The 27,347-nt window shown below is 45.3% G+C and overlaps 2 protein-coding genes across 12 annotated transcripts in view; one reads left to right on the top strand and one right to left on the bottom strand.

Moving 5' to 3' along the window:
* KANK4 (KN motif and ankyrin repeat domains 4) overlaps positions 1-1,770 on the top strand; it is a 28,292-nt gene extending 26,522 nt beyond the window's left edge. For all 5 annotated transcript variants that reach the window (XM_068140759.1, XM_068140761.1, XM_068140758.1 and 2 more), the window contains exon 10: positions 143-1,770. In XM_068140759.1, the coding sequence (XP_067996860.1) occupies positions 143-244 (102 nt within the window). In that variant the 3' untranslated portion in view covers positions 245-1,770. The remainder of the gene's footprint in view (positions 1-142) is intronic.
* A 9,965-nt stretch (positions 1,771-11,735) lies between these two features.
* Positions 11,736-27,347, bottom strand: part of PATJ (PATJ crumbs cell polarity complex component) — a 169,536-nt gene continuing 153,924 nt past the window's right edge. For 4 of the 7 annotated variants that reach the window (XM_068140752.1, XM_068140751.1, XM_068140755.1 and 1 more), the window contains 7 exons: positions 26,432-26,549; positions 24,824-24,864; positions 24,417-24,539; positions 23,178-23,282; positions 18,647-18,750; positions 16,669-16,792; positions 11,736-14,914 (listed from right to left, as the gene is read on the bottom strand). In XM_068140752.1, coding sequence (XP_067996853.1) covers positions 14,768-14,914; positions 16,669-16,792; positions 18,647-18,750; positions 23,178-23,282; positions 24,417-24,539; positions 24,824-24,864; positions 26,432-26,549 — 762 coding nt within the window. In that variant the 3' untranslated portion in view covers positions 11,736-14,767. The remainder of the gene's footprint in view (positions 14,915-16,668; positions 16,793-18,646; positions 18,751-23,177; positions 23,283-24,416; positions 24,540-24,823; positions 24,865-26,431; positions 26,550-27,347) is intronic. The other 3 variants (XM_068140754.1, XM_068140756.1, XM_068140757.1) reach the window with 3 other exon arrangements.

The raw sequence follows: 27,347 nt of genomic DNA, 5'->3' as shown, positions 1-27,347 counted from the left end.
CTTTGCTCAGGCTCAATGTCCTTCTTGTAGTGAGGGGCCTGAAACTGAGCCCAGTATTCGAAGCGCAGCCAAGTACAGGGACATGATCACTTCCCTATTCCTGCTGGCCACACTAATGTCTTCATCTCTTCCCTCCCCACAGGACGGTAACTCAGCCCTGTCACTGGCCCAGCAAGCTGCCTATGGGGACATTGCCACACTGCTGCGAGCCCACATCGAGCAGAGCCCGTCCCTCTCTGTATGACTGAGATGGGTGAAGAAATCAAGATGGGGAGTGGGAAACAAATAGCTTCTTCTTGTAACAGTCCCTCTGCTGGGGCAAACATCATGGGTTTCCATAGGAGCAGGGGGATGACCCCTGTCAGCTATCTGCATACATTCCCCATGCCTAATTCTCCTCCTTAAGCCTGCTTATGTCCCCCCTGCTCTATGCCCATTGCCACATAATGACTCCAAGTTCCCCTAGATGCTCTTCCCAGTATAGACTTGGCAGGGGAGCGAGCAAACTGAAGGAGAAAAGCACATTAAGAAAGCAATACTTAGTCTTTTGTAACCTTAGGTTATGGTTGTCCTTTTAATCAACTGCTTAACTATATCTCATTTAACTTGTAAGTTTGTGTCCTAATATTTATTGTGAGCTCTTCTGTAGGTGGTGGCAGGTGGCGATTACTCCCTACATGTAACTACAAACACAAGCAGAGTGGATTATGTAAAGTATAAAATCCTGTTTGTGTTTGCTCATGTAGGTCTGATACAAAAGTGAAAAACTAATGCTCTAGGAAAATATTTGAGCCTGCCAGACCCAAACACACAGACATTGTTTTGTCTGCCTTCAGAATTACCATATGGCTCTGGTTTCTTCTCATGAAGTTTGAGCTGATGGGGAAATGCAGGCCACTGACATGCACCATGCATCCAGGCTTGCAATACCGAGGCACAGCAGATCAGGTTAGCCCAAGCATGGCATGATAAATTCACAACAGATTCTCATCCCAGGATGTGTTAGCATTGTCCAAGAGTTTTGTGGAACAACTTTACTGATAGATGCTTCTTGGGCAAACATCTGCTCTTTGCTTTCCCTTGTGCTCAATATTCAGATGCCCAAAACTATTCCTGTGTAAAGCCACTGTGTGATTTAGCTGCTGGAGTTGGCCAGTGCCAAGGTCTCCCCCACCACAGGGTACCCACATGGTTGGCTCAGCATCACCTCAGATCATACACAGGACAGGGATTTTCTTCTTGAATCCCTTCTGTGCTGTCAAAGAAGGAGGTCTCATGTCTCACATTTCCAAACATCTTTTTACTGTTGTTAAGCCACTATCTGCCAGGAACTGTCCTTCCATGAGGCTGTACTGTATCAGAAGCCAGTGGATTCTCTCTGTAGGCTTCGGTGGACCTGGATGTAGGACAGCACTGTAATAACGGATCTACTTGGCATCACTGAAAGCACATGTCTCTAGTTAGCTAATTATCTTTCACCTGAATAAGCAGAAGTTAACCCTGGACTTACTGTGGTTGTAAGTCAATTCACGCTGTGATGAAATCTCTCTTGAGATGACTTTCCACCTTTCCTTATACTGCAAAGTCCTTGCCAAGAGCCCTTGTTCTCACTCTAGTAACAGGGAGGGGAGGAGAGCTCCGCCCGCCATGCTCTGGTTTCTTTCCTTCACATTTTCAGTTAGAAGCATTCATCATCTCAAGAGTCTGCCATTTTTTTACTCAAAATGCAGTTACCTCCTTTATGCCTAAATAAATTGGACCACAAGCTTATCTTGTGTTTGCTTCTGTGCCTGTCCCCATCACTGTGGTGCTCACCTAACAGATGGACAGACAGACCACGAACAGCAACAGGGTGGGAAAGGACAACCCTCAGCCCATGGTGGTTGCACATACCTGCACATTATTAAATCAGTGATTTCTGAAGGGTTTCTTCAGATCAGGATGCCCTAGGCCTGAGTTTACCACATAGAGATTTGCATTCCTGGGTGTTTAGCATGCGGCACCCAGAGCTAACATAGGCACCTGTTGCATCACCACAACAGAATCACAGATTAGTTTTGGCTGGAAGACTCCTTTAAGGTCATCAAGTCCAACTGTTAACCCAGCACTGCCAGGTCACAGCTAAGCCATGTCCTTCAGCACCACATCTACACAGCTTTGAAACCCCTCCAGGGACTGGAACTCCACCACTGCCCTGGGCATCTGATTCTGTGTTTGACAAGCCTTCCAGGGAAGAAGCTTCTTCTAATATCCAAACTAAACCTTCCCTGGTGCAACTTGAGGCCATTTCCTATTGTCCAATATCTGGTTTCCAATCCCCACCTTACTCCAGTCTCCTTGGGGTGGGGGTGGGGGGGAGTTGCAGATAGTGAGAAAGTCTCTCCTTGGCCTTTTATCCAGGGTAAACAACCCCAATTCCCTCAGTTGCTAGACTCTCTGCCGGTTTCATTGCCCTTCTCTGGATGCACTCCAGCACCTCAATATTCTTCTCATAATGAGGGGTCCAAAAGCCCCAGCTACAAGCAAAAAGAGCCAAAATACTATTTTGTAAGAATTCTCATTGAGATTTTTTTGTCCCTGGCAGCTCTGGCATTGCACTCACAGAGAGGAACCTTGTTCCACCTCTCACTGCTTCCCAGAGGGAGGTGAACTTTCTGGCTTCAACATACCAAATGTGGGAGATTTTCTACTAAGGATCAGGGTGGCTTTGGGAAGTGCCTGCAAGATCAGATCCCTTGGGACATTGGGGTTACCACAGAGTGGTTTGAGGATGTTATTTTGGGGGTGTGCTGCAGCTCTGAAACACTGGCCTTTGCTGCCTTCCCCCTTCTTCATCCCTCTTTCCCTCTTGTTCTTGTGCCTGCAGCCCAGGCTGGTTAACTACATTCCCAGAATGGTTATTTTCATGCCTCTGCCTCATATTTCCTCTTTTCCCCTCAAACCATCTCCCTGGGGAAGAGCAACTCCTCCACTCCTATGGACCCTGAGGGACCATGGATAATTTGACACTGCCTTTGACATCTCCCTGTGCCCAGCATCCTGCTGTCAATGTTCCAAATTTCACAAAACCAAGAGAAAAATCATCTGTAGAGTCTCAATGGCACAAAGAGACCCAAGCCAGCCTTAATTTATGTATTTTGATATCATGGTAGAGATCAAGCTAAATATAGGCAAGCATAAACACATACCCAGTGTGAGTGCTCCACAATACAAATAGAGATGATTCAGTCACAGCAAGGAAAGAAATTAATCTCATGATCTTTACAGACTCACCATCTTGGAGCTGATGAGCTATGAAGGGAAAGAATGACAAGAAACTTCAGCAGAATGTGATTTTCCCACTCTCCTTATGGCCACTTATACTGTGTTGCTTTCTTTTGCTGTAAGAAAGAGAGCAGGGACCCAGTCTCATCCAAAGCACTTCCGTCATCACAGGCAACCATGATGCTCTGCATAGCCTTCAGTGCCCATGCTGGGACTGAAAAATGGGATGATTCCCGATGCTTCTCTGTTTCTTCCCTCTAATTTACTGATAACCTTCAGAGAAACCCTCTACCACTCAGACATTACCTCCTGACCCACATGCACGAGAGCCCATTGGGTGGCTCCAGAGACAGCGTGATTGCATGATGCTGGACACCAAGTGCTCTGGTGGCAGAATGAGGATGGGAAGTGAGGATGGTGGTGCCGCAGAGAAGATGCCAAAGGAAAAACAGTTGGCTCCGCTCAAATTCTGTCCTGGGGAGAGGGGGACATTCCAGGTCAGGTTGTCTGGGGCTCTAGAGCAACCTGCTCTATAGAATCAGTCAGGGTTGGAAGGGACCACAAGGATCATCTAGGTCCACCTCCCCTGCCATGGGCAGGGACAACTCACACTAGATCAGGCTGGCCAGAGCCTCATCCAGCCTGGTCTTAAACACCTCCAGGGATGGGGCCTCAACCACCTCCCTGGACAAGCCATTCCAGGGCTTCACCACTCTCATGGTGAAGAACCATTTGTTGTAGTATAGCTGTCCCACTACCCTGAGCACAGCTCCCAGGACAAGGTGTAAGCAGGGGAAGACATTTATTATGTTATACAGCAAAGTTCTCTCGTCTCTCAGCAGGCACATGTGTCACATCTCAATTGGCTATTCTCTGCTGGCACACCTGTAATTAAGGCATACAATAGGCTAAAATAACAAAACAGTGTTTTAGACATCCAACCAAATTCTGCCCAATTTCTCTCCTTCAGTTACAAGGTGCTTACATTCTTTTCCAACTCAGAGACCAAGCATAACCTTCCAAAGCTATCTGAAATCAGCCCTTCTCCTACAAGTGTCCCCAAGTCCCTTTCTGTAGGCTGCTCTCAGTTTCATCACCCCCAGCTTCCACTAATACTGAGGGTTGCCATGACCCAGGTGAAAGACCTTGCACTTTGCTTGAGGTTCTCTTGAGCCCACTTCTCCAGCCTGTCTGAGGCTCACTGCAGGGAGGCTGGACTAGATGGCCTTTAAACAGTCTCTTCCAACCCAAACTAGCCTTTGATTCTATGCCTTATACCTGGAGACCTCATCCATGGCTGGCAGACTCCAGCTCCATGGTGAAAGATGGGTTTGAAGCAAATGTACAACCATGTGGTGTGTGACCATGCAGAAGCCTCTGCTGGGGCTTGGATCGCTAGGGGAGTAAAGCCTCCAGTCCACCCTGTGGCTGACACCTCTACCACTTTTCTGCCAGCTCTCCTCCGTGCCCCAGCCAACCTCAGAAGAACTGGACCCAGACAAAGCCACATGAGACCCTCTCACCCCAGCCAGAGCCACTTGAGACTCCCTCATTCCAGCCAGCCACCTTCTGCATGTGGTTTGGTGTCCACATCCACAACAGATAATACACACAGAAGAAACAGCCAGCGCCTTCCCCTGCTCCTTGCTGAAAATCAAATGATCCAAAATTGTTCATCCAGCTGCTTTTGAGGCGCCAAATTTCGGGAGTGATGCCTTCCTGGGAGGAGCAGGGTTGGAAGGCAGTATCCAGAAATTTGGGGGGAAAACACATGGGAAAATGGCCATGCTGTGCCCCACTCAGAGCAGGACAGCCCCCACAGCCACCCTCACCCTGTCCTGACATCAGCTGTCAGATATGTGAGGAATGAAACTGGCAGGTCAGTGGTGAAATGGGTGGCCCCTGTGAGCCAGCAGGCTGGGACAAAAAGATGCTTGTGCTCAGCACCCGTGTCTGTGGGGTGGTGAAAACATCCTGGGGCTTGTGCAGCAGGCATCTAGCTGGGAAAAGGATCAGAGAATCATTTTGGTTGGAAAAGACCTTTCAGATCATCAAGTTAACCATTTTCTAACTCTGCCAAGGCTAGTGCTAAACCATGTCCCTCAGCACCACATCTCTGCACTTTTTAAACACCTCCAGGGGTGGGGATCCAACCACCTCCCTGGGCAGTCTGCATGGCAGAGCAGACTCCATTCACACTGCAGGGGTTTGGATGGATCTTCCGCATCGGCTTGAGACCATTTAGAGCAGAAAAGGGGGTGAAATAGTTGCAATAAATCTCTAATGTTGTCCAGGCCACTGTAGAAGTTGGTGTTAGCTTTTGTTAAAGGTGAGCCAATTTCTTGTGCTGTAAATCTCAGGTATGCTCAGCTTGTGGTGCAGTGGAGGACTTGGTGCCAATCCAGGCTGGAGGATGATGGAACTGAGAGCAGCCCTGTGGAGAAGGAATTTGGGGTGAAAGCTGGACATGATCCAGCAACATGTGCTCACAGGCTAGAAGAAAGCAGTATCCTGGACTGATCCCCAGCAGCATGGGCAGCAGGTGGAGAGAGGGGATTCTGCCCCTCTGCTCTGCTGAGACCCCACCTGCAGTGCTGGGGCCAGCTCTGGAGTCCTCAGCACAGCAGAGACATGGACCTATTGGAGGGGTGCCAGAGGAGGCCACTGCAATGATGGGAGGGCTGAAGCCCCTCTGCTGTGAGGCCAGGCAGAGAGAGTTGGGGTTCAGTCTGGAGAAGAGGAGGCTCCAGGAAGACCTTCTGGTGGCATTTCAGGACTTAAAGGGTGCAATAAGAAAGACGGAGACAGACTTTTTATCAGGGCCTATTGGGATGGGACAAAAATTGATGGCTTAAAACTAGAGGAGGGAGATTTAGACTAGATCTAAGGAAGAAATGTTTTACGTGAGGATGGTGAGACACTGGCCCAGAGTGCCCAGAGACACAGTACCCGCTCCAGTTGAGAAAGCCCCTGCTAACACAGAGGGGTTGGACAACCCTTAAAGGTCCCTTGTAACCCAAACCATTCAATGAATCTATGATTCTATGATCCTGCTCCCTCTAGCAGGGATGAAGTGGGGCCAGAAGCCCCAAGGGCACACAGGTGTGGAGAGTGGAGACAACAGGGTTGAGGAAAAGCTACCAACCTCCTAAATGAGGCTGTGGACATATTCAAAGTGCAAGGAGAGCGCAGATGACCTCAAGCCTGCTGTACACACAGAGTCCCATGCAACTGGTGACCACATCCTCCACAGTTGATTAAATTAGCAGCTGTTCCAGGTGGTGTGGATGTGCCTTGGCTCAGCTCCTTGAACATCTGTGGGCAGCTCCTGCCCAGTGCCTCTGCACAGTGGATGATGAGTGGGTGCTGGGATGAGCTCTTGAGAATTAACGCTGGGGGAGAGGCAAAACCGACAATGGGCAGCTTCCCTGGGTTTGAGTCAAAAGACAGGGCATGAAGCACAATTAATTCTCCTCTCTGTTTCCTCCTCCAGTCTTGTGCATCACCTCTCATTTTATCACCCAGGAGCTGCTCTGTTGGTGGCTTGGACAGTGTCAGCTCAGTAACAATCAGCAAAATTTAATATTCTTAATAGAGATGAATGTCCCAGCAGCAAAGGCAGATTTATTTGCCGCAGAGGAATGAGCTGCCGCAGGAGCACATCAACAGCATCTCTGCTTTGGGGTCAAACTGACCCCTAGCATCCTGCCCTACCCCCACAGCTCAGAGTGGAAAGGTCACTTGGCATTGCTTTTGTCCAAGATGGAAGATCATTATTACGAGGGGAGAGATGGGCTATGATTTAATTTCCTGGAAATCTCTCAGTGTGGTATCCAAGCATCTCCTCCAGTTTGTAGCACCCATCTCTTCACAGGGGGAAAAGCCAGCTCAGAAGTTTGGGAGTGTGTTTTTTCAGATCTGGGCTGAGAGGATGAAGTATCTCAGAGCATCCCTTGGGACAGCCCCTCTGGCAGGGACAACAGGCCCTGGCTGAAGGCAGCAGAAACGCAATATTTTGTCAATTGCTCCATCTAGTGCCATTTCGGCAGAAAAAGCGGTGGGAGAGCAAGGCCTGGAGCCGGGGCTCCACCACCGCTGGTGCCTGCGCAGCTTTCCCTGGCTGGTGGCTGTAGGGGTTTGGTGAAGCCATGGCAGGTCCTGGTCCCGGTCCAGCAGTGGTGACATCCCCTGGTCCAGTGCTGGTGCCATCATCTGATGGCAGCCAAGTGTGAGGGTTTCCCCTGTATCCTGCTGGGTGGGATGAAAATGAGAACAAAAGTTGTAAATGATTTCTTGCTAGCTCACAGGGAATATTATGTTTCTAAGGGCAGATGTTTCTAGGTAAAAGGTTTATTTTGAGAAAGGTGACAGAAACACAATAAGTGAAGCAAAGGCTCTTGGATCTGCAAGGTAAGAATAGTTTTGAAGCTCTGTCAGGCTGAGCTCAAGCCGTGGAGGAGACAAGAACCAGCTGCCCACACCAATGAGTCCCAGGTGTCACCCAAAAACCAGAGACCACCTACTGCCATGTCCTGGTTTGAGCTACAACAGAACCAATTCTGTTCAGTGGTTTTACCTCCCAGCTCAGTCTCTCCTCAGTGAGGCGCTTTCTGCAGTTAAGGACAGGTTTTCACAGCTGCTGTCTGCTTCTAGCAGTGAGAATATGATGGAGAGAGGCACTGCCAATGGCTGGGCTGCAGAAAGGCTCTGCCTTGGACTTGCTCCTGTGCAGACCGAGGGCACTGCCACAGCTTGCGTGTCACACTGGGATGCAGTAAGTGAAACAGCTGCATTTGCACTGGGGAGGGGACATTGCAGGTGACCCAAAGCTGACCAACAAGGGATTCCATTCCATGTAAGTCATATTCAGTATAAAGCTGAGGGATCACAAGGATTAAGCCTCTTCTTCAATGGCTGGGACCTCAGAAGGACTGTCTGTTTTATGTTTGATGCCAATCCATGAGCTTCTGTAATCAGTTACTGAATCCCATTCCTGTCTGTTGCTGAGTCCAGCCTGGACTCTGGGGAACCCTCTGGACTGAGGGTGGTGAGACACTTGCCCAAGGTGTTAGATGGGGGCACCTACTAGTCCAGGTCAGGTTGGACCAGGCTCTGAGCAGACTGACCTAGTTGCAGACATCTCTGCTCAGTGTGCAGGGGCTGGACAAGAAGACCTTTAAAGGTCCCTTGCAACCCAAACCATTTTATGGTTCTGTGATCCCCATTCAAATGCCTTCCCATAAAATATATTTTCTTCAGGAAAATGAGGCCTTTGAGGACCTATTTATCTTTGGCTCACCCCTTCCTTTGGCATCTCACTGGTGAGTTTACAAACATTACTGCAGTGTCATGTAATTTCTGGAGAGAAAATCCTTTTCCTAGGATGCAATGGAAAGGAAAAGTTGATCTCAGCAGATCTGCTTCCTGCCTAGGGCATCCTGGATGGGAACACAGTAGAATAACTCCATGTAAACATGCTCTTAATTGGTACAATTACCTCGATTAGGATGTGGTTTTTAATTTTAATGGAGCAGTTACAGAGGCACAGAACCTAGAGCGGGGGCTGACAGACAGGAATAAAGAGGGGTTTGTGCTGCAATTGCAGATTATCCTTTTTGTGCAGGAACTGGGAACAGACTCCTCTTCAATCCTACAAGCCTTGTGAAACCAGCAGGGACCTAGAAGCCCACTGGGACAAGGCTGAAGAAGTCATAGAATCATAGAATGCATCAGGTTCAAAGGGACCCTTAAAGGTCATCTTGTACAACCCTCTGCAGTGAGTAGGAATGTCAATTAGATCAGGGCCCCATCACATTTTTTCTTGAATGTTTCCAGGGATGGAGCCTCCATGACACCTCTGGGCAACCTGTTCCAATATTTCACCAACCTCATAGTGAAGGACTTCCTCCTGTAGTCCAACCTAAATCTGTCCTGCTCTATTTTCAAACCATTGCCCCTTGTCCTATCACTACACGGCCTTCTAAAACAGTCCCTCCCCAGCCTTTCTGCAGGTCCCCTTCAGATACTGAAATGTAGCTACAAGGTCTCCCCAGAGCCTTCTCTTCTCCTGGCTGAACAACCCCAACTCTCTCACCCTGTCCTCATAGGAGATATGCCCCAGCCCTCTGATCATCTTTGTGACCCTCTGTGTTGCTGTATAGATGTTCGACCACCCCGAGCAAAGCTTCCAGGACAAGATGTAATCAGGCAGGAGTTTATCACATTATACAGCAAAGTTATACAGTCTATCGAAGGCACGTGTCACATCTTAATTGGTTATTTTCTAATGGCATGTGTGCAGTTTAGGCATACAATAGATCAAAATAACAAACCAGTATTTTAACACATCCAACCAAATTCTGTCTAGTTTCTCTCCTTCAGTTACAAGATATTTACATTCTTTTCCGAGTCACAGACTAAACATAGCCTTCTCTAATTTGAGCAAAGGCAAATCTTCCCCATAACCTTCCAAAGCTATCCGAAAACATCCTTGTCCTACACCTCTGGACCCGCAGCCATGGTGATCCTTGTTCCTTTTCCATTTGGGATGCTGTAGAACATGGATCTCTGGGATTTGTTGCCATCCTACAAGGTCCAACTGTTGCAGGATTGCACGTTAGAGAACAAAATGTCCATTGCTGCTAAGAGGAAAAACAACGGCCGTGAGAGGGTGTTTAAGCAGAATGTAAATACAGCTAAATTATGGATGTAGAAGTGTGAAACCGTGGGGAGAGATGATAATAGAATTATGTATCAGTGCTCAGCACAACTGTAAAAACTAATGTTTTATACATGTGTACCGTTGAATGAACTCATTCCAGTTCTTGCAGGTGAAGGTACATTAACTGCTCCATCTCGCCATAATCGTATTACCTCAACACGCTCTCTAGATGTCATAGTTCCAGGCTGGTAATCACCATCTGATTTCAGGGAATTTAGAGGCATTATGGGGATTCCTTATGCAGCAGCACAATGTGACAGAGGCCACTCATCTCTCCAAACTTACTTGCTGTCCACACTGACCCACCCTCCACTGCCATGGCTCTCATCATTGCCTGAGCACCCTCCCAGGATGCTTCTAAAGCTTGGCAGCAGAGATCATGGTGGGACAGACTTCAGTTCTCTGGGAAGCTCACATGGTGAGGAGGGCACAAAAACTTCAAGCATCTCAGGCTCAGCCTTTAGAAGAGGTCTAAACATATGTGTAACTTGCCCTTTTCCTTGTAGAGTTCGTCAAGAAATGCCAACAGCCCTAAGATGGCTCCTGGTGATGTCCTTGATGTTGCCACTGCAAACTGCAGGTTATTCCATGTCTCTGCAGGTGAGGAATCTGATGGAGGGACAGTTAACAGCACATGGCCCTTCTAAAAGAAAAGGCTCTGACAACTGAGTCCTCAAACCAAGGCAGGAGAACTCTTCCCACCTGTGTGTGCATTGAAATGGTGGTGAGTGGCACATCTAAAGGGCTGCAAGACACCTATGGTATAGATGCTCCTCCTACAAGCATCCTTCTGGTTGATTTTGATTCCTTCTGGCACAAGAAGGATCACTTGGCACCTTCATCTCTTGGTTTTGCTGTCCATGCACCAAATCCTTTGTGTCTCATTCCGATTACAACCTACTTACCTGTCTGGAGCCAGCTCACTGGGCAGCTGGAGCTTTCTGATGGAGAGCAGTGGTGCATGGGATGGCTCCCTGTGACTGCCTTATGTGGGAGCAGTCCTGTTCCCTAGACGCAGAGCCTCAGCTGGCTCTCACCACAGTTGGCTGTCACTAAGGCTTCCACCACTCCTACAACAACGGCTGCTCCTGCTCAAGAAGGGCAACACAAGCCCTGCTTGGAACAGCAGATCAGAGAATCACAGAATGCCAGGGGTTCTAAGGCACTCTCTCAAGTCCAACCACTCTGCCAAAGCAGGATCACTGAAGGCAGGTCACACAGGAATGCATCCAGATGTGTCTTGAAAGTCTCTAGAGGAGACTCTACAACTTCTCTGGACAGCCTGTTCCAGTGCTCCATTGCCTTCACAGTAAAGAAGTTTCTCCTCACGCTGAGGTGGAACTTCCTGTGTTCCAGTTTGTATCCATTGCCCCTTGCTACAACTCAGGACACCACTGAGAAGAACTGGGCCCCACCTTCCTGACATCCACCCTTCAATCTTTATAAACATTATTAAGATCCACTCTCGGTCTTTTCCAGTCCAGACTAAACAGCCCCAGGTCTCTCAGCCTTTCCTCATCAGACAGATGTTCCAATCCCTTCATCACCCTCACAGCTTCTGTTGCACACTCTCCAGTATATCCCCGTGCCTCTTGAACTAAGCGAGCCCCAGATGTGGTCTCGCCAGGGCAGAGTAGAAGGTGAGGAGAATCTCCCTTGACCTGAACTTGTCAAATGAAAGAACACATCTCATGCAACAGATGTTAACAGCGCCTTCAAACAGAAGAACCCAAATCAATAAACCCACAACTACTTATGCAACCAAGCTTTATTCAGAATCTTTGAGGTCATAAAATGTTTGATTTTACTGATATACATAAACATACAGTCAGGAGGTTTCATTGCTTTTTCCCTTGCGCAGAAATCAAAGTTTTAAACAAACCAGAACACCTCAGCCCAGGCAAGCGTGACGCAGGTTTAGCTCTGTGGTCCTGTACATACAGCACACGCTTCCCTGCACGGGCACTGGTTTATCAATTAGTTACAATACTTTTTATTATTATTTTTTTTGGCAGTAATATATTCAACACACAAAGTGCAAATTACAAGAAGCAAGAAAATGTTCTCTCTCTCTCTCTCATTATGAGCAATGGAGAAGTGCAAAATATCCCAGCCCATAAATTGTACTCAATGAATATGAACAGAGTATGCACAACAGGCTAATAAAGAGCCATGTAAAACTGTGTAGATTAAATGTGGCAGCATCTTAAAGTAGGAATGCAATGGTTATAGAAACATCAGCAGAGCAATCATGTTTTGTTCAGGAATTCCAGAGGATGCCTCTTCAGATTTCATCTACCTGCATTTAACTTCTGAGGGAACTGGTGTTGTTTAGCCTGGAGAAGAGGAGGCTCAGGGGAGACCTCATTGTTCTCTACAACTCCCTGAAGGGTGGTTGTAGCCAGGTGGGGGTTGGTCTCTTCTCCCAGGCAACCAGCACCAGAACAAGAGGACAGACTCTCAAGCTACATAGGGGGAAGTTTAGGCTTGATCTTAGAAAGAAGTCCCTCATATAAAGAATGATTGCCCACTGGAATGGGCTGCCCAGGGAGGTGGTGGGGTCAATGTCCCTGGAGGTGTTTAAGAAAGGCCTGGATGAGGCACTAGTGCCATGGTCTAGTTAATTAGTTAGGGTTGGGTGATCAGTTGGACTTGACGATCTTGGAGGTCTCTTCCAACCTTGTTGATTCTGTGATTCTCATACCTTGGATATTTCTGCAACCAAAGGCAGTTAAGGAATCTCCAATTTGCTACCTTTGGACAAATTCCTGGGCTTCTACAATTGAGGTTCCATAGACATTTCGCTTGGCAGATCAAACAGTGTAGTGGGAATCCACTGAAAATGTGAAGTCGTTTCCAGGCACTGGTAATGGAATACCCACCAATGGTTCCAGCAGGCTAAATGCACTTTGTGATTACCTAAAGAAAACTTTTCAATTAAATTAAGAAACCTATTTCCATGAGAGCTAGTCACACCTTGCTTGCTTTGGTGTAGTTCATCTCACTTCATGGAAAGTGGGGGCATACCCACCTCTAGCTAAGCCATACCAAACAGCACTACCTTTAACACACAAATCCTGTGCTACCCATTTATTATACTACAGATTTATTCAGTTATTGTACCACAGATTTTGAATCTTCTTTTCATTTCATTCCAGGGATTTTTTTTCCACTGAAAATGAGCCAGCCAATTTTGAACCCTGCCCACTTTTCATTTCTCCCAGCCACATCATCATTATATATTATACCAAATAGTCCAAATCAGAGTGGGCTGCTTCCTCTGAAACCCTACTGCTCCTCTGGATAGGAAGATTAAACCTCAACGACTTGCACCGCCATTAATCTGCCTGCCAAATTAATTTGCTAAATCACTAAGGCCACAGTCATATAATCACTGCAGGAATGGCTGCAACACGGCCTGAGTTGCTAACTTTGGGTTGAACCTTCCTGCATCCCACCTCCACTGTGCAAAGTGCAATAGGCCTTGGGAATGATCCTCATGGGCTTCAGCACACTTTCACCTAGCTGAGCTCAAACCAAAAGAAATAGTTTGGGGCTTCAGCTGAGCTGTCCTGACTTGCTGAAGGGACATGAAGAACCTCTGCCCTCAAAGGGATGGGCATGGCATCCAGCCCCAGGAGGACATCATCTGCTGCAGCGATCACCTCCCCACTGACTGGTATTATCCAAATTTGAACAGCAGCCTCAAGAGAGAATCATCCTCTGTGATCCATGAAAGCCTCTTCCTGCACTATCTGATACTAGGGAGAGTCTTGGAAATGTGAAACGGTTTGCTGGTTTGGATTAACTTCATCAAGCCTTAAAGACAGGCTGCAGAGGGACTGCTCACCATCATTACTAGAATTATGGGATCATGCTGCTGGAGCTAACTTTTTGTCTTCATTAAAGTTTCAGGATGAACAATTATGCTGCAGCTTGGCACAACAACAACTGCCTTTGTATGCAACATGCCTGGCATATATCAACACATTTCTTCTTCTTTAAAAATATAATTAGAATAGAATGAGATAGGTTGTTGTTCATGCTGCTTAAAGATCTGAAAAGGCTCAAATACTTTAGAAGCCTAAAAAAAACAACCACACACCACCCCACACATTTCCCTCTCCCCTAGTTTATTTTTCACGCTAAAGGCAGCAAATTGACACATCACAGTAATTACCTCTGACTAACTTCCATAGACCTACCCAAAGAGATAAACATGAGAAGCTCACATTTGACTATCAGACTTACTGTGCCGAGCACAAATAATTTCCCAGAGGAGAATTTGATATTTCATCATTTGGAACAGTGGTAATTTAATTACATTGCTAATGTTTTCTGGCATACTTGAAAGGACAATTAGCATAAGTAAATCATGAGTGAGATGACAAGTCACTCGGCATTTATTTCTGCTCATCAGATGAGATCAGTTGACGATCGGAATTCTGTTTTGTGTGTGAACTGATTGCAGGTTCAGCAGCTGCAAGTGGGGTTCAGACCTAGTGTGGATAAACTGCTGTCTAAATACAGTCAAAGAGGACCTTGTTCTTTGAAGTCTCCTCATTAAACTCGTCCAGTGATACCTCAAAAGCCACCAGACATAGGGGAGGGTGGGAAGAAAGGGTTGATAAGTGAGGGAGGCTTAAATGAAGCTGGAGATGCGCGCTACCCTTTCTGGCAATGCGGTGAACACTGATTCGGTTTTGCCGGGCTTTGCTTTACATCCTGCTGAGGGCTGCAGGGTGTTATTAGAGCTCTGCTGATGTTCTAAAATAACCACATTCAGGACAACACTGTTAATGTTACAGTTCCTTTCTGGCGCTTCAGAATGGCCACAGCTTGCTCGTGGGTGACCCCTTCCAAAGCTTCCCCATTCACTGCCAGGATCTGGTCACCACGCTTCAGTCTGCCATCGTCCGCAGCTGCTCCCTGCAAAGGGCAGAGCCATTCGTTAGTGGCCAGAGGCACGGAGCCCTCCCACCTCTTGTCATGCTGATGGGTGAAATGAGGAGGGATGTGGTGCTGGAAATCCTACCCTGACTGGGAGGGGACATGGGAAATGACAGTGATGAAGCCTCCCGCACTGCTTGGACTGTTGCCCATCACTCAGCTTGCTGACCCAACCCCTCATGGTCTGGGGCAGCGTAGGTGGGTGATGCACCCCTGGAAGAGGTGAATTGGCTTGTCTCTGAAAAAAATGTGGTGTGAAGGCTGGTTCTGGCTTTTGGGATTATGGAGAGGATTGTTAAAGCAGCACTGAAGTGTACTCCACAGACAGTGTTCAGAAATGGGCTAAAGTATGGGGAGAAGAGGGACATGGAGCTCATGCAGCAGAACAGCCTGGGTACTGCCCCAAGCCCCAGAAGGAGCTGGGCTCCACTGAAGGCCCTGAGAAGCTCCCACAGAGCTTTAGAAACGGATGTTCTTCTGCAGAGGCCTCAGTGTGGCTCTTTAACCCAAATCCTGCGCCCTGCTCTGCCCAGAGGCCTGCTCATGGCGTTAATTTCTGCCCTCCATGGCCCCACCAGTGACTGCAGTGTTTTCAAGCTTCAATTTAGGATTTCTCAGCTCTGCTTACATCTAGAAACTTGCAAATCTAGGCATCAGTTTAATGACACAAAGTCTCACCATGTTAATAATTGAAAATTGTAAAAAGACCAGATACTTGTGATTTGAGCACAGCAAGCAGAGGAGACAGGACTTCTACTCAATCTTCAGATGAAGTGGTCTTAATTATGTTACCTACACTGCTGGAAGTGCTGACAGAAGTGGCAGCAAGTAGGCACAGAACAAGCAACTGCGTGTGACTGACTTCAAAGTTGCTTTGTGGAAAACATCCCTAATTCCCACTTCCTCCCCACCCCCTCCCATTTCCAGAACTGTCTTCAGGTGGCCATGTCTGATGCATCTTGCTGGCTCACACTGAGCAAGGGGATGGGTGGGAAAAGGAGCACTTCTTCCTTCACACCAGTGGCCATTCTGGGACTGTCTGCCACGAGGCTGGGCTGTGCTACATTTCTTCCTCAGCCTTGGCGGACAGAGCTGCTGCTGTAGCTAGCTGGGACCCTCAAGTCCTCTCCTGACCTGAAGCTGGGGTTGGAGATGGACTGAGACAGCCATGCCATGAGCACCTCCAGCACATGAGGACGGAGCACTCGTGGAGAGGCATGAGAGAGAAGCTGGAAGCAAGGGAGAACAACTGGAGCCAGGACTGACGCGTAAGCCAATTCAATTTTGAGCCACCAAGTATGGTGTTTTTGTTGGGTTTCCCCATTGAGGTGACTATCTGGACACAGGAGCTTAATGCTGCTTTTCCACCAAGATACAGCATCTCTGCAACTACCTCCTCTCCTGTACAGTGGGAAAAGTGATGTCTGCATTCCTCCTGAAAGGCACTCTGATATGTACAGATATAAAACTGCTTTAATAAGTATTTTAATGTACAAAATCAAATTTCCCAAGCACAGAGAACAATTTTGCTGAGATAGTGTATCTTGTTTCAGCCATCAGTAATATGAAATATAAACTGAGAAGCCAGCTGTGAGATCTTAGACACATCAAATGTACTTAGACAGTACATTTTACTTTCTACTACATCATCTATTATCCAAGCCAAATCTTAGCTTTAAAGATAACACAGGAAAAGGGAGAAAACAACAACAACAACAAAAAAAGAAAGATACCTTGGCAAATATAGTCTTGACATAAATGGGCAGGTCTCCATGGGGACTTCCATACCCCCCTACAATACTAAATCCCAGTCCATCAGAGCCTTTCTCCAAAGTAATAATCTTAGGCTGAGGTGCTCTGAAAACACAACAAATATCACTTAGAATAGCAAGGTCTGTCTCTGGGGAACACAGCAGGAGCACTTACAGAGACACTGATCTATCAAGAAGGTTTTCATACAGTCACAAACCATGACTCTTGCCCTGGCACTGCAACACACTCCTGTATAGCCCCAATTCAAACACTGCTCTGTGTACATCAACTCCTCACTTGGAAAGGCCTTGTTTTTAACAAGAGCTCAACAAGAGCACTTATCTCTGCCGCAGTGAGTGAGGCTCTCCTCATCTGCAGTCGCTGCACGTGCCTAAAGGAGAGTTTGCTTCCTCAGTGGCCATGCTGTCATCCTCAGTTTGCACAAGTGGCAACTGCAACAATTTCCTTGCAGCATGAGTTTATTTCATGGCTTGAGAGGAATGAATCTAATAGGGTGCAGCTAGGAACCCGCATGTTTATAGTCTCAGCTCTACTGCAGGCTGTTGGCCAACAATATTTGACCTACCTCCCCATGCATCATAACCCCAGGCTAACTCCAGAGACCCCCTCTACTTGGTGCACCACTGAGAGCCTGAATGGCTCTTCAGGGGCTTTTATGTCTACATTGAACAGAGAAACAATTTTGGAAGATTTTTTTTATTGTCTACACTGAGCAGAGGAAGAATTTTGGAAGATTTTTATTGTCTACATTGAGCAGGGAAAGAATTTTGGAAGATATCTTATTGCCTGCATTGAACAGAGGAAGAACTTTGGATCATTTTTGTCTACATTGAACAGAAGAAGAATTTTGGTGGAATTCAGACTGCTCAGCCCTATATCCACCTCAAATTCGAAGAGAAAAAAAAAAGTAGTAATTTCTACATATTTAGAATGAATTACTGTGGACAAAAGCTGCTTGGCACCTTCCACCTGTATAAAGGTGCAGACTGTGATAACCAGTATCTAGGCATTTCTTTAGGACAGAAGGTACACATAAACCTAATTCTGCTTCATATTTTCACATTCAAATTTCCTCACTCTTTTGAAATGAAAGTTAAAATCCTTTTGAGAAATAAGCAATTCTCCTTTGAGAGCAGCAACAAACCCAGCATCTCACATTGTAAGACTAGAGAATGCAGCATAAAAAGCTTAACTTCTATACCCCAACCCCCCTGAGGCAGGGCAGCAACTTGCATCTCAGCTTCTTAAAATAAATAGAATGAATCAAAGAATGAATATGAAGAACATAATGATGCTAATGAACCAGAATGAAGATCAAATGAATTTCAAAATGATAACTGGGATGTTATAAGCTGGCCTAAAAAAGCACACAATGGGGAATGATGCATGGCCACGGGAGGGTTGGATCTCTTAACTTGCATCACCATACACAAGTGCTGTGTAGAAAATTCTTCAATCAGACTTTTTCAAATTGTAGAGCTAAAAAGATTCTAAAGACAAAGTTTTGGGACATGTTTTGAAACATTTGTCTCTGATACCAGGCTTTTGAACACCTCTTGCCTTAGCCTGCCAATGACAAATTATTTCAAATTGCTATGACTGTAACTCCTTTCAGGCAAGGAAGCCAACAGACAAGGCAGAACTCTCATGGCAGCATAACACACTAGAAAAGGAGATAATTTTGGGCAGCTGGGGGGCAAATGTCTATAACTAGTGCTTGGAAGCACATTTTGTGCTTATTTACTCAAGTTTTTTCTGTCACTGGGAGAAGATGGAGCCAAGTCCATAATCAACTTGGAGAAGGTCACAGTTTTCATTTTGGAGGTGACGGAAAGTTAGAGACAAGCAATGGGAGAGACTTCCTTCACCAGCCCAGGCTTTTCCCTTGCATGGCAGGTAGAAAATCACCTCAGCTGTGCAAACTAAGGACAAACTTACTCAGGATCTTCAGAAGGATGCTCAGAAGAAGAGTTCAGGTTGCACCCTGCAGACATGCTCTCCAGCTGGGTGGCAATGGCACTGATGTTGGTATCAGCCACAACCTGAAGAGAAAGGATACAATGAAATACTCTCTGTTCACTTAATACCAAAGACATGTTGGCTAATCAGTATGTAGAAAACAGCTGATACTTTAGGAAAATCAATTGCTGATGGTTTTATCCAAGCAAATTCCAAATACAAGTCCTACTCTCCTCAATGTCCTGTCAATTCAATGCTTTCCAATAAAAAATAGTAGTAGCATTCATTGGGCTTGGAAGGAAAGGTCTTCCATGGAGAGCACTTTAAGCTTCAAGAAAATCCAGAGATCCAAAGCACTATTGGACAAAGGCCTTGAAATAACTTGGATTTGTTTGTTTGCTGAGCAGGGAATAAATTAATCCTTGGGTTCAACTTTTCCGCAATTTCCAGCATGAGTTCACCAAAACAGATTCTTAAACCTCCCAGTTCTGGCTCATGTATTATTTTGAAACTATCATGATTGCCACCACACAGTAATTAACAGTGTTAATGGGGGGCTGGACAAGATGGTCTTCAGAGGTCTCTTCCAACTTCTATCATTCTGTGATTTTGATAGCTTTTGGAGCAGCACTTGCTCAGATTTTTAAAGCAACCATAGCAAAGAAGAAAAGAAGGCTCAGGGAAGACCTTCCTCTCTACAGCTCCCTGAAAGGAGGTTGTAAGTGAGGTGGGGGTCATTCTTTTCTTCAGAAGTCAAGAGGAAACACCTCAAGTTGCATCAGGGAGGTTTAAGTTGCATATTAGGAGTAATTTCTTCACCAAGATTTGTCAAGCCCCAGAACAGGCTGTCCAGGGAAGTGGTGGAGTCCCCATCCCTGGAAGGATTGAAAAGTTGTGGAAACATGATGCTGAGGGACATGGTTTAGTGGTGACCGGTCAGTGCTGGGTTAATGGCTGGACATCTTAAAGCTCTCTTCCAATCAAAATGACTATGATTCTATATTGATGCTGTGTAGGTTGTGTACAAAGCCAGCTATGGCCTTCCTGATGAAACAGTTAGTTGCACCTTGAGGCCCGGGGTTTGCTGTTCACAAGGGTTTAGCCTTGCAAGGACAAAAGCTCACAGCTCCAATGGGATTCATTAAATACCAAGTGTCAATGCCCTCTCTAGCTCTTTTTTTTTCAACCTGTCATTGCACACTAATTTTATATTTCTGGGGGAAAAAATGAGGATATCACAATGAAGTGTTTTGGATTTTAAGTATTTACAGCTGAAAGGACATGGATTTCCTAACAACCACAAGCTGTGGTTATCCCCTAGCTCCATCTCCTTGTGATAAGATATTCTCTTCTTGATGTGTACCGTACAGCGCAAGAGTTCAGCTCAGAGATAGCAAGAAATGCCCAGTAAGTTTATTTTCAATATCTCCTCTAGCTATCCATGGCGTTATTTTATCAAAACTGACAGGTACTTTTTCCACCCCTAGCTGTGCACATGGCTCAGGGGAAAGTTACCTTTTTGAAATTAAAAAAAGTATAAAAAAAATCCATTATATAAATCCCTCGTTTTAACTGAATGCTCACAATTCTTCCACCACAGTATTTCCCTCTTTCTAATCACTTGGAGCCAAGAGGGTGGTAGTGGTTTTCCAGGAAGGAAGATTAGTTCTCATGCAAATTGTGCATCCCAGGACTCAGGTTCTTGGATGCCCAAAATGAAGGGGTCCAGCAGACAAGACAGCTGCACCTGGCTCAGCCAGCAAAGACACCGTTAAGTTTTCCTTCCCATTGCGGTAGGGGAAAGAGTGCCAGCCACTATTTGTTGTATTTTGTTGTGAAATAAAACGAGGGCAAAATAAATCTATATTCAAAAAACTTCAGTTGGCAGTAAGAACGCATCAGAGTTCAACAACCTTGTAAAAAAGCTTCCCCTTATCTCATTACTACACCTGCAGAAAAGAAATTAAATTAAACCAAAGCATCAAAACAGCCGAAAGGGATGATTGTTCCCCTGAGACCCTAATCTCCCATTTGCAAACAGCATTTGCAAACTCTTTTAACCATCCTTCCCAGGACGTACTGATAATAAGCCTTTCCACACCACTGCACACAATTATCTGACCTTTCAAAGCAGTTTGCCATGAAGTGGTCTAACCTGATAATAAATAGAATTACTTAATGACACATCACTCATGATTATCACAGCGATAGGATTATTCCATTTAGATTGTTTTAATAAAAACAAAAAGCAATCTGGTGATGGAGAAGTACCTGTGGTTAGTGTGTAAGGCAACCACAGCACCATGCTTTAAGGTAGCTACAGAATCATAGAGTCATAGAAAGGTTTGGGGGTTGTCAAGGGCAGGAACACGTCCCACTAGGCCAGGTTGTTTAAGGCCTCATCCATGCTGGCCTTGAACACTTGCAGGGAGGGGGCATCTACCACCTCCCTGGGCAATCTGTTCCAGTGCTTCACCACTCTCACTAGAAAGAATTTCTTTCTAATCTCCAGTCTAAATCTCCACTCCCTAAGCTTCAATCCATTCCCTCCTGTCCTGTCACTGCCAGCCCTTGTAAAAAGTCCCTTCCCAGCTTTTTCTTCTCCAGGCTGGAGAGCCCCAGCTGCCTCAGCCTGTCCCCATAGGGGAGGTGCTCTAAGCCCTCTGATCATCTAGTTGGCCTCCTCAGGACCTGCTCCAGCAGTTCCGTGTCTTTCTTATGGTGGGGGTACCAGAACTGGATAAAGAGCAGAAGGGGAGAATCACCTCCCACATCCTGCTGATCACATTTCTTTTGATGCAGCCTAGGACATGGCTGCCTTCTGGGCTGCAAGTACACATTGCTGGCTCATGGTGAATTTTTCCATCAACTGACACCTCCAAGTCCTTCTCCTTGTGACTGCTCTCAAGCCACTCCTCACCCAGCCTGTATCTGCTTAGCATTGCCTTGACCCAAGTGTAGGACCTTCAGCTTGGCCTTGTTGAACTTCACGAAGTTGGCTTGGGCCCACCTCTAAGGTCTGCTTACAGCAACAACATCACCATGCTTATGGCTTCAGCACTACTCCCTGCCCATAGGAAAATACAACACCCCACCCGCCCCTGCCAGATCTTTAACAGAGGAAAACGGATTCTTCTATCAGAATAAACTTAACATTGTCTGTAAAAACTATTAAGCCCCTCTGAATCTAGACAGCAAAACCATGGAAGAAACCCCATCAACTGCCAAACTCAAGACATTTCTGGAAGAACCTCTTTGTTTGTGTGAGCAGCCAACTGATAGTGTGCTTCATCAGGAATATTTTTAACTGCATGATGAGGTGGAGTTTGCTGTATTACAGCTTTCAAGATTAGCAATTTTGGGTTCTGCAGCAAGCATTCATTTTCTATTCAGGGAATACTGTTGACACGAGAAGTGAAATTACTCAACATTAGTAACAATATGATAACTATAATTTAACAGAAAATCCTCAGCTGGTCTATATCTGTGTATTTCCTTCAACTTCAATGGAACTACACAAATACACCATCTGCTCTGGAACTGTCTCATCACTTAACAGGTCAGCAGTTCATGGGCAGACAAACCAAACAGTAAGCAAGTCTAAAACTAAGTTTGTTCTAATTTAATTTCCTCTTTAAAAATATTTGCTTTTTTTCTTTAATTGTTTTTCTGCCCAGTTTTTATAGTCACATTTGTGTTGCAATGCAAGCAAGAAGCCTGCAAAAGCCTGTCAAGATGTGTTCCAATCCAATGTGCTGCGATGATGAAGAAAATCAGAGCAGATTTTAGTGGTATGTCTTAAGCTTGTTTTCCAATTGCGGCCATGATTCTGCAAAGCATTTTGAATTCTCTCTGGCAAGCATTCTTCCCATTTCTTTGTGTAAACATAAAAATAAGCTGAAGATGAATATACTGGCAAGCAGCAATTAGAAGCAGAGTGGCAGAACATGCCTTCCTTTTAGCTAGCATATAAAGGGGGCCGTGATAACACTGTTTTCTCTCTGGAGTGTTATTATTCATTACCTGTGGAATAATCCATTCTAGGCAGCACTGTCTTAATGATGATGCTATCATTTTTACTAAATGCTGCTAGCATTTCTTTCTTCTTCACCTTTCAAGAACAAGGAAATTAACACTGTGGGCAGTTTGGTCACAGTCTAGTTGCATGCATGCATGCACACACACTCTCACATAATTTCTTGTTCCTAGTTAAATTAAAAAAAGGCAAACTTGGAAGCTTGTTGATTTATCATGTGTAGCAACAAGTTATTTTGTTCTCTTTGTTATGCTTTTCTATAATCATGCTCACAGCCTGTATGAATGGCAATAAAGAATTTTTGAATGAAAATGATTTCTTGCTTTCATTCTGCTTAATTCCCATCAGCAAGCACCCTGCAATTCTGTGATGCCTTCTGCCAGTGATGCTTAGGGTTGGGGTTTTTTTTTCATTTCCCTCCTGAATGCCATTTATCTACCCTCATGCAGCTGCATGTTCAATTTATCACCATACCTGCAGGATAATGCTCCCATAAGCATTCTTTAGTAGATTAACCGCATCTGCATGAGACAGCCCATCCAAAGGTTGCCCATTAATACTGACAATCCGATCTCCAACCTGAAAGTACAACAGTAATGGAAAATTACTAGCATTAGGGAAAATTAAAATTAAGAATGCTTAAAAATTCCTCCTGAACTTGGCACTGCGGAGTCATGCTTCTCTTTTGCAGGATCCCTTTTGTAAGAATTCTCTGTTGCCAGTGATCATTCACCATTCTTCAGAGCAAGTACAATATGGAATTAAAAAAACAAAACAAAACAAAACAATGAGATCAGAGAAACAAAGATGGGCTGTATTTTGTTATTTCCACTTCCAAGCAGACAGAGGGAGATTTTCACCCGCCCATTCGCCTGTGTCCATAACTGCAGAGAACTTCATTCTAACCGACTATGTATGCATGGGCTGACTGTAGTACAGGAAAGCTGCTCTTCTGATATTAATCTAATTAATGTAGATGATTTCTTCCTATTACACATAAAATGGTCTTGACCCTGGCACTTTGTGCTATTGTATAATTCTGTTAGAGGCTCAGCATGAACGTAGCAGCAGGTACTAAAGAATCTCATGGACCAAAGCAATCCTACCTATCTGATAATAAATTCTTTTCAACACTAATGATTCCTTAAAACTCTCTCCAAAACTGTAAGTGCTCACCCACAGTCATCCCTGGAAGTCCAAATATCCCAGGGGTCTGATACACGTGTCTGTCTTTGGCATTTCCTTATCAGGGCCTTAACATCCAAACAACTACCAATCTAGATGATCTTTGAAGGTCACTTCCCACCAGGCTGGGATTTTGTGATTATGGTTTCTAGTTGGTGTGAGCCCTAAATGATGCCCACTCTGCAGTCCCCTAAATGCCTATGCTTTCCACAGAGAAAGCTGCTGCCCTCCCTGGGTCTGCATCAACACACACACACTCAAAGACCACTGCAAGGACTTTTAGATTATTTCCATTAATGTCACTTTTCCAATGTGGGCAACAACTGCCATTATCCCAAGATGCAACAAAATTAAAAAGGGAGAAGGAGGGCAGGTTTGGTCTTCAGTGTTTGGGTTTTTTTAAAATAAAAAGAGGCAGTCTCTGAGACATTATCAAAATGATGGCACACACAGAAGTTTTTAAGGTTCTTTCTCTGTGAGTCACATGGAAGATGAAATAGGAAACACTGAGAGGATCTCTTTACTCACTCTGAGTCTTTGGGTACGTGCAGCCACGCCACTGGCTTGAATCATAGCAATGAAGATGGGAATATCTCCTAATGGACTTCCCTTCCCTCCTGCTATACTGATACCAAGTGCATCATTTGGTCCCTAAAACAAAGCAAATCAAATCAACATTTTCAATTGGAGCAACTTGTAGTTGCCAGCATTCAGGCTACAGCAATGACTGGTTTGATTTATGGAGCAGGGGGAAAACAGACAGGTTTGACAGACACGCACACCCTCACACGCACAGCTCCCACAGCACAGGCAGGCATCCAACAACCCACTGCAAACATAAACAATGCAATTTTCCTTCTGAGAAACTCTACCAAAATGAACAACTTCAGTTAAAGGTGTCAGCTTTTTGAATGGATAGAAAATAACTCACTGACCCTTGTTATCTCCACAGTCCTTGGGCCCGTATCTGCTCCTACTAATAAAGAAACAAACAATTAGCTTCTGTAATTAAGAGATAATATAATTAAGAGATAACACCGTCAGGTGACAATGGTCCCTTGCTGCCTAGTCAGAGTTATCACCCAGCAGAAGCAGAGCCTTCCTGTGCCAAAACAGGCAGTGCTGCTCACATGAGGAGGACAGGGTTTGTGTGATACCAGAGCTGAATACGGCTGGAAGCCGTCAGGCTGGTGGATGCCACCGAGCTGCCGCTCACTACAGTCTATTCAACAGCAGTGCGCTGCAGGCGTGGAGAAGAGCCCTGCTGTGCATTTCACTCCATTAGACACTGCCCTATTGTTCATAATTCAGTGTCCCTGCCACAGAGGGTAGGGTCTGAGGCTGCTGAGGTTCCATTGATTTCCCCTTCTAATTTGCATTGTATTAGTAAATAATAGACAGCCAGGATGTCTGGCTGCCACATATCCAGCCATTGGCCTCTAAATACTATACCTCAGAATTATAGTTATATCTTCCTAAGGTACATATATAGTTACCTATAATACATATAATGGTATGAATCTATCTTATATCTGTATTTATCTGTATTACATATAGATATCATATAATTATAAATGTCTAACATATAAATATATATTAGTAAATATTTTTAAAAGTTATTATAAAGGGGACAGAAGAAGGGGAGAGGTTCAGAGACATTTCAAAGGAACAATCTGAACCGAAACTAAATCAGTCCTAGACCTCCTTGTGGCCTTTCAGGACTTAAAGGAGCTGATCAGAAAGCTGGAGACAGACTTTTTAGCAGGGACTCTTCTGACAGGACAAGGTAGGATGGTTTGAAACTAAAAGAGATTTAGACAGGATAGAAGGAAGAAATGTTTTACCATGAGGATGGTGATACTGATGCCGAATATGATGGCTCATATTGCCCAGAGAGGCGGGAGATAGCCCTTCTCTGGAACGATTCCAGGTCAGGTTGTTTGGGCTTAGGGCTGCCTTCAAAATGGTACAAGGAAGGCTGCCCAAAACACCCCATGACTCCTCCACTGCATGCAAATTGGCAGAAGAAATGTCATCTTTTGCCTGTTGTCATGACAGGAGCAAAGGTGACCAACATCTGAGGTGGGTGAGAGCACACAAACATGGAGTTTCTCCACTCGCTACTTCAGGGTAAGGATTTGGCACTTGCTAAATCTGCAAACTGGGTATTGAGACCTTCTTATTACAGAACACCCCTTTACATGATCAAGAGCAACAAAGATATAAATGAAGTGGTGGCAGCTTTACTCCTTGAGAAATCCATTTCTAAAGTGAGAAGCTTGCTTGTGCTAAGCCTCTGACAAGGACATTAGGGAATAGCAAGGGAGAGGAATTTTGCACTTTAAATAGAGAAGCCATAGCTCTGTTAGCAGATATAAAACCAGTGTCATCTGTTGGGAAGTGTTTGGGTCTTAAAACATCAGTGTTGTGTCTTCTGGGAAGCTGAGTAGGCAAATCAGACTCAAGTATTAGCTTTGCTTTCAAACCAGCACAAATATAAAGCAAACAACACACAGCTATTCTGACAGCTGCCCACAGAATACCTGAGTTTCTTTGAGACACGTCTGCTGAAGATCTTTTTGTGCTGACAAAATTCTGTAAGGTAGAGAGGACTGGAGCAAAAGCAGGGTGGAAGTGGCTATGGACATTCTGTTGGTTTGCCTGAAGACAAAAATAAATCAAAATCTGTGAGTCATAATCAAATGTTAACCCTGAACCAGTTTCTGCAACATATGGGCACAGCTGTGCTCCATGCCAACTCCACTGGAAATACCACATCAACCACACAAATTCAAACTTCATTTCCACAAGCACCTACTTAAATCTATCCTTGAATTGTAGGCAACACCCAGAGAACTGTTCACAGTACTACACAACTACACTTTAAGTGCACATCTAACATCTAATTTGTTCAGGTCTGCTCTAGAGGCCGTAACAAAGCAAGATTAAACTCCTTTGCTTATTCCCATTTTGTCTCAGAACATGAGAGGGGGAGATGATGGTTGCTGATAAAGCTTGTGGACATCTTCCTCTACAAGTGTGTATGAAGCACCCAGGACACCTAACAGCTCTTCTCACACAAGGTGGGCTAACACTTACCCCCATCTTGTTACACAGCAATAATCTACAAGCTCTGTTATTTTACCTGAACTATCTGATTACAAGGTCCTGAAACGGACCCTGACCAAGAACCTACTCTTATTTCCAGAGTAACACCCTGGGTGCAGGATGAGATGCCTGTGTAGTACAGCTGACAAAAGGGAAAGCCTCCAAAGATGGCTGCTTGTACACATTACTAATGCTTGGCCATCCATTTCCAGCCCCCCTTTTCCCTATCTCCATATCTGGCTTTATCTTCAGACTCTGCCCCTCAAGGAAACATCATTATAAATTTAGGAAGTGTGTCTGAACAACAGGTTTCACCAAGGGCCAGACCTTTTCAGCTAAGCTGCTTTATAC

Source organism: Melanerpes formicivorus, unplaced genomic scaffold (assembly GCF_026170545.1).
Source record: "Melanerpes formicivorus ecotype bairdi unplaced genomic scaffold, bMelFor1.0.p_v2 SCAF_7, whole genome shotgun sequence".
Lineage (NCBI taxonomy): Eukaryota > Metazoa > Chordata > Aves > Piciformes > Picidae > Melanerpes > Melanerpes formicivorus.
Note: the sequence above shows the minus strand (reverse complement) of the source record. Positions and strands in the feature narration are given on the sequence as shown.